We start from the raw sequence: 12629 nt of genomic DNA, 5'->3' as shown, positions 1-12629 counted from the left end.
CAACAAATATATAAGAAAGCTTTTACCAAATTCACATGTCAGAGCATATCTTGAGCAATTTGGAAAAGTGTTATATATGGGTTTTCTCACATCTAGCAATCCTTATTGGAAATCCGGATCTCTCACGTGTGATACAGTAATTATCCCGTACGTGTACAAAGATTACACGTTTCTGTAATTGGTTGGGACTCGTTAACCATGGATCTGGTATTTTTGTGGGCTTTACAGTAAGCCCAATCACAAGCCCAACTCTACCATTTCCTGATCGTAGTCCCCGTTGTCTCTCTCTGACTATAAAGATACCACTGGTTTCTCTCTCTCTCTCTCTCTCTCTCTGGGAATGGCGTCGAGTCTGTTCAAAACCCTAATCAGATCGTCGAATTCTCCATCATTGGCCAGAAATCTCAGCCTCGTCAGGGTACAAGTCGGCAACCACACCGCCAAATGGATGCAGGTACCTTCTAATTCCCCATTGCCAATACCTAAAATTACTGAACCGAAAATTGTATTTTTTCAGATTTTTTTTTTTTTTTTTAATCTCTCTATTCGCTATTACCGAGGTGGTGCTTTAGTTTGTCGGCCGAGAACATGTTAAGCTAAAAAAAAAATTCGAGTATTATAATTTTAATTATAAAATTTGGATTCGATGAGCTTAATTTTTAGGTTCTTTTATTTGTTATAATATGTAAAAGGAATTTATAGTTTTGGTTAATTTTTTTCGTTTGTTAGTTATTTTTCAGAGCATAATTTGGTTTCAAGATAGTTTGGCAATATAAACACTGCTCTGAGTGGATTATTGATTAATTGAGGAATATTTCTCTAAGCTAAGAATATCAAAATCAATGTGAGATTTTTGCAGAGTTTGAATTACTAATTTGGTGAACAGAGGAAGGTTGTGAACCACTTTTTAGCCAGATTCTACTGGTTAATCAGGTAGTCTTGATGTAGCTGGCAGTTTTGGATGGTAGACTTAGATGTCTATAAAACAATGAACAAACAATACAAACAATGAGAAAACAATGTGTCTTGCATTACCCTTTGGGTAGTCTCCTGCCTGCTGCTTTCTTTGAGAGCCATGTTATTGGGGTTTCGATCCATTTAGGGAGGTTCAATGTGGTTTTGATTAGAAAATTAAAATGAAATTATGTACTGTTGTGATTTAGTTTCTTTAGCAATTATGAGAGAGCAGTAATATCTTATGAGTGGCTCAATTCCAGTTTCATGGTGATGGTATTTTATTGAGTAGTATAGATATAAATCAATTGGGACTCTGAATTATGCAAAATTCAATGATGGCCAGTTCCTTTTATTGATGCATTTAACTGGCTTGTAAGTTGATCCCACCATTTTATGTGAAAACGTGAAATAATCCTTCATGTTGGGCTGCTGCCCCATATAGATCATCATTATAAATGGTAAGCCAATTTATGTGTTCTTCATCATTTTCTTAATTGGATGTTTCTCTTGATATTAATTATATCAATTAAATAACTTAATTAAAAATCATTTTTTTATTAAATGAAAATATATACACGCAAAGTAGTTGGGTTGTGCCCCTTTGCGTTTCTTAATGAGAATGGATTACTTATATATAAAAAAAAAAAAAAATGGTAGGCCAGATATTCAACAAATTTTGGGATGTGTTGATCTATGGTCAACCATAGGAGGATTCAAAATTGAACTCAAAATGTTTCCGAGGATTCTTATTAAGATAATTGGACATTTCCAAACTTCTGCACACTGGGCGTCACCTATATGCGCATCTTGTACATCCCTTAAGCCTGTAAATATTCATGTTATTGGTTTTTTAGTTAAGTACTTGAGTATGCTGTTCCAATAAATCATTTGGATGGTATGATATTATAAGTTTCTTCCTCTTGGCCGATTCAAGACATGCGTAGTATATAGTGCTTGTGTCTTGCACAATTTTGTCGCTTATAGTTTTTGAATATTTTGTTTCTGTTGGTATTGTGGTTTTCATTGGTTCTTCTTTACTGGAACTGTGGAACATGCTGTCTAATTGGATGGCGTGCGTGCGCGCGTGTGTGTGTTTGAGAGAGAGAGAGAGAGAGTTTTGATGGCTCTCTGATTCACAAATCATCTTTTTTTTTTTTCTTTTTTTTTTTGGGAAGTTTGATTTTACCTTGAATTTATGTGAAAAAAAAATCCTAGAGAAAGATTTCTAGAGAGAGAGAGAACCCTACAGAAAGATTCAAGATTTGATAATAAGGAACTAGTGGCCTATGGAAAGATTTCAAGATTTGATCATAAGATTTCAATCATAAGTTGGTGAATTTCTTTGCACATTTAAATTGTTGAATGGAAGTACATGTGTTAGTTCTCAAATGTTATCAACAAAGCCTGCTATATTTAAGTAACTTCCCTATTGTCTATCCTATTGAAATAGTAAGTTTGATGATCCTATTACTTATCAGGACAAAAAAAGAAGTTAGATTACCCTTTCAGAATTTGAAAATTAGATTGCTTGATTTTTTCCGTAATGCTCACAATGAAAATTCTTTCAAATGTGGACTTCCTCCATCTTTTTTTTTTCTTCAATTTTTTCATATACTCTTCGTTTTCTTTAGGTTTGAACATGTTTCCTTTAAACATTTCTTCTCTTTAATTCCATCTCTTTCTTTGTTGCTATGCCTCCATGTATGAACATGCTTGCTCTGTCTTCAAGTCCTTTGAAGGTTAGAACTTTTTGATTACTCCCACATAGGAAATTTGCCGGTAGGTTTTAAAAACATTTTCTATGGAGCATATGAATATTCATATCACTTTTATTTATAGGATACGAGTAAGAAGTCCCCAATGGAGTTGATCAATGAAGTTCCACCCATCAAGGTTGAGGGCAGAATTGTTGCTTGTGAAGGAGGTTAGCTTGTACTCTGATTGTTTTAGCTTGTATCACATATTTTTCACTGAGGCAGCTATATGTGGATTCTCTGTTCCATGGCCAAGTCAATTCAACACTTAACAATGGATATGATTTGTAAGGGATTTACTTGTTTCTGGTTGCAGACAGCAATCCTGCGCTTGGGCACCCAATCGAGTTCATATGCCTTGACCTGAGTGAGCCAGCTATCTGCAAGTATTGTGGCCTACGCTATGTTCAGGACCATCATCACTAGGATTCTGAAGGTGATTATTCTGCAACCTTACGATCTGCAGTGATGAGTTCCTAGGGGATACTTGTGACGTGGCAAGGTTCATGTTTGTAGTGCCAATATTGTTTTTTTCTCAGACAGAATCATGGTGTAATGATATCCTTTCTTGTGCCTAACATTTCGCAAAATAAGGATTTGACATGCCCTTTCATGTTTTTCTGTGAGGGTCTATCTCTATTAAGAATATCTGAAGTGCATTTACCATTTATCAATGTCCATTTACTGTTCTATGAAACGTTGTGATTAATTTCATTGTTGTAAAACTACCATAGTTCATTTCAGATTTGATAGTATTGGGTTTGGTTCTGATTGGTAGTGCATTTACCCTTTCTATTTGGGGATTGGAAGCATCCTGTATGATATCTTGATTATTGTTCGGCTTTCAGGAGGTCATTGACGTGGAGGTGCTTCAATTTTTTTAAATTTTTTATTTTTTATTTTTACCGGAGTTTATCTCATCCACTTGCTGATCTTGCGTGACGACTGGAGGCATGGTCAAATGGGTTAGGTAATGAACTACGATAAGATTGGTAGGATTTACCCAAATTGATGACTATTTATTACATTGAACGGTCACGATTTGACGAATTGCAAGTTTATTTTCTTTTTAACATTTTATCAGAAGAAAGGAAAGCTTGAATAATTCAATTATCACTAGCATCAAAATTTTTTATTAACGAAAACCAAGATGGCCAGATGGGACAAAGAGAATGCCCAGAGCTATACGGACAGCGCGAGACTATTTTAACAGTTATGCCTATGAATATAACTCACTGTTTAATATCGAATAAAACCTAAGATGTGAGAAATATCAAAATCCCCAAATCAACAAGGGGAAAATAATGATAAGATCATGATGCCCAAAAACCAAAAAGCATGGGCCGTTCCTAACTAAGCCAGATAAAAGACCCGCATATGTATGGCCATGTGATACACAAACCGCCTGCTTGTGATGCAACACATCATACACTACCTTTATCGGCTGCGAATTTCCTTCTCTGTTGATGCTCTGCAACCTTATAATCTACCACCTCTCGGAACAGGCTTGAATCGAGCACACAATTCTCACTCCCATAAACAGCCGCTTGGACGCTTGCCATCAATTTTGCTATTTCTCGTCCAGAAAATCCCTCGGTTTTAGCAGCCGCTTCCTTCAATATGTCTTCCGTCACACCCTTAATCTCGATCTTCTGCTGTTCCTTCCTGAACAAGTTTGGGAGCCAGCTAGATTTCTTTGGTCCAGCATTAGCTATATACCTGTCCAGATACAGTTTTAGAAGCTTGAAGCGCTCCTGTTCCCCAGGCAATGGAAATTCCAGAGCTTCATCGATACGGTCCGACACAGCTGAATCAAGATCACCGGGGCGATTTGTAGCAAGAGCAAGTACTATGTCCTTGGACTGGTCACCTGTGCGGAAAAGGAGGGCATTGAGTGCACTTCTTTGAGCTTCACTCATGTAGGTTTTGTTCCGCCTGCAAGATTTGGTCAACGCACACAAGTTATCAGATACGGTTTCCAATGAACTAATGTGTTGAATAACACCATGTATATTACTGATTACCAACTAGTGTGGATAAAGGTTGGGAAAAAAAAAATTGGCAACTTACTCGCACAAAAATGCATCAGCTTCATCAATGAAAAGCAATAAACCTTTCCGTGACTTCTTGGACCAATCAAACAACTGGTGTATCTTGGTGACAGCCTGTGGTCCCAGCGGAGCAACATCTCCTCCAGTCATCAATGCATAATCTAACCCCTAAAAGCATGAGAATTAAACATCAGTAAGATGATAATAAAGAAAATAATAACAATAATGATCATGATGAAGCAGCAGAGGCATTTTTTCATAAATATATAACTGTTGTACAAAACACATGGAACACCCCATAAGCAGGGTGCCAACGTCCACATATTCACCATCCATTTCCATACCACCCAAAATTCTAGTACGATATGTTGTTATTCAACTGATAGACACAGATAAACTATTACTCAATTTTAGTTCCCAAGTGTCCGCATTTTTCTGGGGCCTGATTTTCCTTTCCAGAATGCCTAAAAGTTCCATTAACATCAAAAGTTATCAAAGGTTTAAAGAGTAAATAACAATTATCAAGCGTTTATATAGCTCATCCATGGATAAATCAATTGCAATTCCAAAGTGTATCAAACTAAATTCAGGCTTCAATTTTTAAGAGCAACCAAGTTGTGCATCACTCTGATAACAACTCGACCATCCTTCCCATGTATTCCTGTGTGCATGTATCTATGTTCTTGTACATAGATAAACATCCATATCGACATAACTAAATTAAGCTAACAAGGACATAAAATTATATAGTGGAAAGTAAGATCTCATACAGATTTACGAGCCAGCTCTCTAGCAGCCATTGTTTTTCCTGTTCCTGGAGGACCATAGAAGAGCATATTACGGAACGGTGCCTGATGGGATTTTGTATTGGCAGTTGCACCAGCCAGCTGCTCAATCCTTTTTTGAAGAGAAGGATGTAAAATTACATCACCAAACCCATTCCCATTTTTTAAAGCAGATCCCTTATCAGCACCACGAGAAAGAATGCTCATGGAACGAGAAAACAAGCCTGACCAAGGGTATTTCCCTCTGGAGGATTCTCTAATCAATGATGGTTGTCCCAATATTCTATCGACATAGCTCCATATCACCCTTGCTCCTTCTCTGTAATGGAGTAAAGGGACCTGCATGAGCTATAACTTTGCAGATAGAAAATCACAAACAAAATAATACTACTAATAAGTCCAATCAACAAAGTTCATATCAATACTACAGTTCAAGCAGATAGCCCGAGATCTGTAAAATGCAAGTCCTTCCTTCTGAGTTAAACAGCCTAATCACTAGGATACCAAAGTTAAAGAGCTTTACCAAAGCAAAATAACTAAATGAACATCAAGTTATATTGGCACAACGTCTGAAGAATTGGTGCATGTAGATAAAAAAAATCTATTTTTAGCAAATAAGCGTATACATTTTTTCCCAGCATTCTTGATACTTCAGTAACCATTATTACTCTCTCAAACAAATCCCAACTGAACGCAACAAAATACTAACTTCAACAAGCACATCACCCCCCCACACAGCAGACAACACACCAAACTGATTGGCTAAAAGACCTTTTTTCTTTTTCTTTTCACTCTTAGGCAAATTAACACCAAAAGCAAACATTAAGATCCTTCAAAAAAATTCACTATAAGATGAGCAGAAGAGCTTCCAGATAGCCATCTAAATACAAAAGATTAAGAGAAAAAAATAAAAAGAAAAGAGGAATGGCCAATAACAAGTCCAGATCATGGAGATCACCAAATAGATAATCTAAGCTGTCGAAGGCAACAATGCACAAGCAAAACATAAAAAGGGCAGCATATTCAAATCCTATACTATAATTTTAACACATACCTTGTTGTGTAAACCCCTGCTGCCAGAGCTGTCACTCCCCCAACAAATACAACCAATTTATTTTGATCTGTTAGAATGGCTCTAAAACCCCCTGCAAAAGATAGATGACTCTGCATTATGCCACACCTTTTCAAGAAATGAAAAAGCAAAGGAAAAACTGACAGAATTTTAAGTGCAATTCTGCAAAGTCCTCATTCTGTATTTTTGGTATGCCATACGTATAAGGAATCAAGGATGCAAGAAAACAAGATTGGCTCATTCACTCATAGGCCTCGTCTCCCTCAGGAACTACTCAAAACCAAATCTTATTTAGTAACTTGAGTGCAAGGCATGAGGAGAATTTCAAACAAACTAACAACCTAGTCACTACTTAATGACAATTATTCTGAATTTTGGGACATCAGCCATGGCATATGATGTAAAAACCAATATTGAACCCAGACATATTTCAAAGTTACTGATATTGTTAAACATAAGTCTAAATGTGGCTGTGTCAAAAAAAAATCCAACAATCAAAGAAGACCAGTTGACAACACCACAAAAAGAAGTAATATGATTCGGTTTTTGCAAGTACAAGCAGAATCCATATATGGCTGAGATAAAGGAAAAAATGCTATTTGTCCATTTTGATGAATTATCCCTACTGGGTAGAACAAAATACCAAATAATGTGAACAAGTCTTTCTTAAGCAGATTAAACAATATAACTACGTCCATACCTCCAATATGGTCAAAAGTAGTATTTATGGCAGCCACCCATTTTTCTCTCTCTGCATTTGCACGATCCACTAGCATTCGCCTGTTAATATCTTCAGCTAACTTCGCTTCATGGGCTCGCCCTTCTGCTTCTGCCATAGCTCTTACTCTGATCGTTTCACGTTCTATCTCTGCCTTCTCCCTCTCTGTTTGCCGACGTTGTGCTTGAATCTGTTCTTCTGTTGCTCGTCGAGCTTGCTCCTGCCTAATTGACGACTCTTCTTGCAGTTTTACAAGCTCTTGATTCCTCGCTCTCTGGTACTCATTTTCTGCCTGCCACAAGCATAAAGCAGATTTAATTCTAACCACAAATCAACATCATAAGAACCCATAATAAAGTGCTTACCTGCATCCTCTTTCTTGCCAATTCATCCTCATAGCGAGCCATTTGAGATTTTGTTTGAGCTTGATGCTGAGCTAGCTTCTTCTGCTCATCATATATTACCCTTTGTCTCTCCTATCAAGCAACAGAATAGAGAATTTACACCAATCAGAATACCACTGAAACACAGTTCGATATGATATTTTCATCATCTAGAAGAAAGTATTAAGCAAAAATCTTTTTGCATGGATCAAGTCAAACAACAATTAAGGGTACGTTTGGTACACGAAATGGCTATTCAATTAAGAAAAATGAATAGATTTTATTAAGAATGGAAGAAGGTGAAATAGAATAGCCTTGGTGTTAGAGAATGATAAGGATATAAATCCTTATCATATACTCCAATACTTAGAATAGCCATTCCCATGGGAATGACCATTCCATTCCACCTTCCATTCTCAATAAAGCTATTCATTTTCCTAATGGAATAGTCATTCCGCATACTAAACGTAACCTAGGAGAGAGCTCAAAAGCCTTCTTCATTGCTTCTTATTTGAGTGACTAAAGCCAACATCTCACCGAGCCACTTTATTTAAAAGGTATATCACACACTCTGACTATATGGAAAACCAAAGCATTATTTGCTATTGGGTTTTCCATATAGCAAATTATGGTTTTCCAATTATATGCTAAAAACTAGCAATGATTATGCACAACAAGCTGCTGGCTGATGCAGCTCACAAAGAAAGGGGCTTATCAAATGGAAGCTCCAAAACCACCCCAAACATGATCCTCTAGAGACATATAATAAACTGCTAATGAGCTAAGATAGAAAATCCAAGTCAAATGACTCTCATTAAAACTAAGCAAATTAACTATTGCTTTGTGAGAAGGGGGACACAATCCCTTTGCTCTTTCAAGGTTCCCTAACAAAATGCATTCTTAAAGGATCTATGCTTGCAATATGCATCTAATCAAGTTCATGACTCCATATAAGTCCCCCACCCACAGTTGTATCAGCAGATTCCAAGCACACATTGATTTCGATCTATTCAATAAACAGGCCATTAAGATTGGTCTTTCCTAAACAACCATAAGCAGAAACATGCCACCACCAGATAGGGCAAACCAAGCCAGTTATGCATAGACAGAACAATCACTCAGCATTCAGATTGCTCCCACCAAAACACTCTTAGTCTTGGTCAATGACAACTAAATATACAAAGACAGAACAATGAATCTTAACAAATGAGATCGGTATGGCCAAAACATTCATAATCAATGACCTGCCACCACAGACTAAGTATGCAAAACTTTTTTTTTTTGATAAGTATATATATATATATTGTATTTTAAAGGTAAAACGGATATACCAACTTTTTTTCTCCTTATTTTTAACAAAGAATATATGAAACCTTTGAACCACAAATAACATACGCCCCACAATAAAATGTCCACATTTGTTTCCTTTTGTTTAACAGGCAAATATAGTACAATCCACAGACATATAGGATTGAACCCTTGACCTCACCCTCCACCTTGTTTATGTGGGAAGGAGATACCATTTGGTCCACATTCATGTTTAACATAATTTTTTTTATCAAAATTTTAAAGCACCAAAAGATATTAATCAGCTCTTTTTGGAAGGCAGGGTTATCGCTTTGACAAACATGCGACATAATCACTACATGCATATATCATTGACCTCACCCTCCACCTCGTTTATGTAGGAAGGAGATACCATTTGCTCCACATTCATGTTTAACATAATTTTTTTTATCAAACTTTTAAAGCACCAAAAGATATTAATCAGCTCTTTTTGGAAGGCAGTGTTATCGCTTTGACAAACATGTGACATAATATAACTTGAGAACTTTTATTGGCAGATGTCAAGGTTATATTATTAAAAACGCGTTTCTGATCACTGGAATTGATTTAACTTCAGTCAATCAAGTAATATCCTTGATCAGCTAAAAGTTGCGATATGTCATGGATTACCATTAAACTAACGAGATTATTATTATTATTATTATTATATAAATAAAGTCCTCATCAGGCACAGAGAACTCCCCAAAATTTGCTACAATAATTAAAAGCTAATACAATATAGATAGAAGAAAACAAAAGGGCCCGATCAGAAGAGCACATACTCCATTATGTGGTGGATTTGAAATGAAGGAACTAGAAAATATTCAAAAAGTGCATGTACATATGGGCTTACATTTTCATTTAGCAAAAAAGTACAGAAATCATGAAGGAACAAAGAAACAGGGTCTTACAGTTTCAGATTGAGCTTGCATTGCTTTGAACTCTGCAGCCTTAGCTTCCAACTCTGTCTGCCTCGTCTCTTCTTGCTTCTTAATAACTTCAAACACCTATACCAACAAAAGAAACCACTAAATTCCCTCCACAAGTCATCAAATTCTAAGCAAGCCAACAGATAAAATACCTATTTATTGCACTTTCCAAAACATGTTTTCCACTTCTTAAAGTATGAGAAACCAAAAAAGAATATGCATTTGGTGGGTGAGAGCTTTTGAAATAACCATGCTCCATCAAAGTAATAATATTGGCTATGTTTGTTTGTTAGTGTCTTCGGATAAGTGTTCTTTGTTTTTTGTTTAAAAAAGTATTTTGACGTGACATAAAAGTGAGAAGTATTTTAGAAGTATGGTGGGTCCACATTTGAGAAAACGTTTTCTATGAAGCACAGCTGCTTACTTTAAGAAAACCCAAACAAATGTAGTATTGACTTCTTACTTACAAAAAAAATATATATATTTAGTCATGTGGCCACCCTAAGTGAGAACCGTTGTTGTGAGTCCACCTCTGGCCTATTATAGTGGTCGTGCGGCCACCCCAACCAAATCGAGGTGGTTGCACAACCACCCCTCTCTACACGGTAACCCTAACATTTTTTAAAAAAATTTAAAATTTGTTAAATAATTTAAGTAAAATCCTACATGTGCAAAACTTAAGCACCCATTTTTTCAAAATATTCGAGGTGTGAAAGTTTTATAAAAAGTGTTTTGAATTTTGAGTTGTTTGATAATGTATTTGAGACAAGTGTGTATTTTCAAACTAAACACTTGGAGAATACCCATTGTTAGTCAGAAGCGTCTACTTTCTTCATTTTGGACAAGGCAAAATTGAACTTCATTATTTCTGTCGCCATTTCTCTCGGAAACCAAACAGAGGGTATATGCTAGGCTCTAAACCACTAATAAGGCAATTTGTCACTATACCATTCTTGAACAAGCCTTTTACGAAAATTTCCCACTAGCTCTCCTTTGTACAAGATAAGTTCCTGTAGCCTTAAAATCGTCTATAGACTAACACACGCCTTACATGATTGAACCTGTGCCTTCACGCTTCACATTTTTGTTTATCGGGGAAAGAGATGTCATTTGACCCAAATACCGTTGGGCTTAGTTTTCGAAAAAACATAGGAAAAGAATAGAGTCATTACATCAGATATTGATCTTCCATTATTGAATCCAAAAAAAAAAAAAAAAATCTATAAAAAAACAATGAAACCAAGAAAAAAGTCCCACCAGTCAACTGAGACTGAAACCATAATTTGACTTTACTCATGTAAATTTTCATTTCTAAAAGATCAAAACATTGTGACACAAAAAATGAAATGAACAAAATTTTAGACTTTTTTTTCTTGCTTTCCTCAGCTCATTAGTAATAAATCTACCTGGCTTGACTTGATATCACTTATTCATTCCATCAAATAGCCCAGTTGTATTTTTTTCTTTTCTCTCCTTACCTTTCCTTTCCTCTCCTCAGTTTCCTTGCCAACCAGGCAGGGCTTAAGAATACTTAAATTAAATTATACATGAGAATCCAAACCCAAATTCAAAAACGAAAATAAATAAAACGCCCATAAGAAAACCAATTTCAACTCATAACCACAAAACCCCAAATCTCATTGGAACCTATAAAATCAAACAAAATCCATTTGCAGAAACTGCACAAATCCACAAATTCCATCAACAATGCATCAAAAAATGACAAACCATCGACAAAACCGAACAACCAAAAATTAATAAATGAAAACCTATTTCAAAAAACCCAACCTTCTTGGCATGAGAGGAACTGGTGATCTCCTTCAACGCCTTGGCCCCCCGCTCCAGCGCCTCCGGATCGAACCCCGCCGACGTGGTCCTTGGATTATCATTCCGAACCTTTGAGGGAGACGAAGACGAAGAGTCGCTACTAGCTGCCGATGCCGGAGGATTGGATGGCTGAGATTGCCCAGAAGAAGGAGAAGGAGAAGGAGAAGAAGAAAATGGTGAGAGTTTGAAAGGCCCATCAGCATAAGCTACGTGGGTTTGTGATGATAAGGACGAGGAGGCCGAGGCTGCTAGGGCTGAGATGAACCCTAGTGCATACGATTTAGCCATTTCTGCTTCTTCTTTTTTTCCCTCTTGGGTTCCTGCGAAACCCTAAGAGGTGGATTTTTGTGAGTGTGAAAGAAAATGTGATAAGATTTTGGAGCGGTTTTAATAGTGGAGGGTTGGCTTGCAGAGCAAGAATGCAGAAACCCAAAGACCCCCCCTATGTTACCATAGAAGGTCTGTAGAGAGAGAAATGGTGTGTGAGGGTTCAGGGTTTTGGTAGGGTTTGTGTTATTTGCTTAGGGTTTTTGTGACGGTTTTGGGCGAGGCAGGGATTTTGGACCCGGAAGGCCATACCCGGCTCGATTTGGTGGGCTTGGGCTTCAATCTGGATTTTTGTATCTATGGGTTGGACCTCAGCAATTTGATGCCGGATTATTAGGCCATGTAAGTGAATTTCTATTGTGAGATGATCCGACAAGTAGATTTTATAGTCTTTCATTTTTTTTGTTTTTTGTTAAAATGTACACACAAAAGAAGGGGATAGGGGATTCGAACTAGTGACATCTACTTCATGAGGCATAATACACAGCCGATTGAGCTAC

General features: G+C 36.7%; 2 protein-coding genes across 2 annotated transcripts; one reads left to right on the top strand and one right to left on the bottom strand.

Annotated features, from left to right (window-relative positions):
* Positions 1 to 300: 300 nt before the first annotated feature.
* LOC132178182 (NADH dehydrogenase [ubiquinone] iron-sulfur protein 6, mitochondrial) lies at positions 301 to 3381 on the top strand. Its single transcript, XM_059590635.1, has 3 exons — positions 301 to 454; positions 2797 to 2881; positions 3028 to 3381. Exons 1-3 carry the CDS (start codon positions 341 to 343, stop codon positions 3135 to 3137), a joined length of 309 nt encoding a protein of 102 aa, XP_059446618.1. The 5' UTR covers positions 301 to 340; the 3' UTR covers positions 3138 to 3381.
* Positions 3382 to 3821: 440 nt separating this feature from the next.
* LOC132178174 (uncharacterized) lies at positions 3822 to 12323 on the bottom strand. Its single transcript, XM_059590628.1, has 8 exons — positions 11764 to 12323; positions 9958 to 10053; positions 7703 to 7813; positions 7320 to 7629; positions 6602 to 6692; positions 5533 to 5866; positions 4782 to 4930; positions 3822 to 4646 (listed from the first exon to the last, which is right to left on the bottom strand). Exons 1-8 carry the CDS (start codon positions 12088 to 12090, stop codon positions 4136 to 4138), a joined length of 1929 nt encoding a protein of 642 aa, XP_059446611.1. The 5' UTR covers positions 12091 to 12323; the 3' UTR covers positions 3822 to 4135.
* Between the last annotated feature and the right edge of the window lie 306 nt (positions 12324 to 12629).

The sequence above is a fragment of the Corylus avellana genome, chromosome ca1 (assembly GCF_901000735.1).
Source record: "Corylus avellana chromosome ca1, CavTom2PMs-1.0".
Classification (NCBI taxonomy): Eukaryota; Viridiplantae; Streptophyta; class Magnoliopsida; order Fagales; family Betulaceae; genus Corylus; species Corylus avellana.
This window is presented reverse-complemented; position numbering and strand designations above follow the sequence as displayed.

Excerpts from the sequence above, each read along its gene's own strand:
- LOC132178182 (XM_059590635.1), top strand. The coding sequence starts at position 341 with ATGGCGTCGAGTCTGTTCAAAACCCTAATCAGATCGTCGAATTCTCCA. Across the intron at positions 455-2,796 it reads ACACCGCCAAATGGATGCAG|GATACGAGTAAGAAGTCCCC; the intron begins GTACCTTCTAAT and ends TTTTATTTATAG. Across the intron at positions 2,882-3,027 it reads AATTGTTGCTTGTGAAGGAG|ACAGCAATCCTGCGCTTGGG; the intron begins GTTAGCTTGTAC and ends TTCTGGTTGCAG.
- LOC132178174 (XM_059590628.1), bottom strand. The coding sequence starts at position 12,090 with ATGGCTAAATCGTATGCACTAGGGTTCATCTCAGCCCTAGCAGCCTCG. Across the intron at positions 5,867-6,601 it reads GCAGGGGTTTACACAACAAG|AGAAGGAGCAAGGGTGATAT; the intron begins GTATGTGTTAAA and ends ACTCCATTACAG. Across the intron at positions 4,647-4,781 it reads GCTGATGCATTTTTGTGCGA|GCGGAACAAAACCTACATGA; the intron begins GTAAGTTGCCAA and ends CAAATCTTGCAG.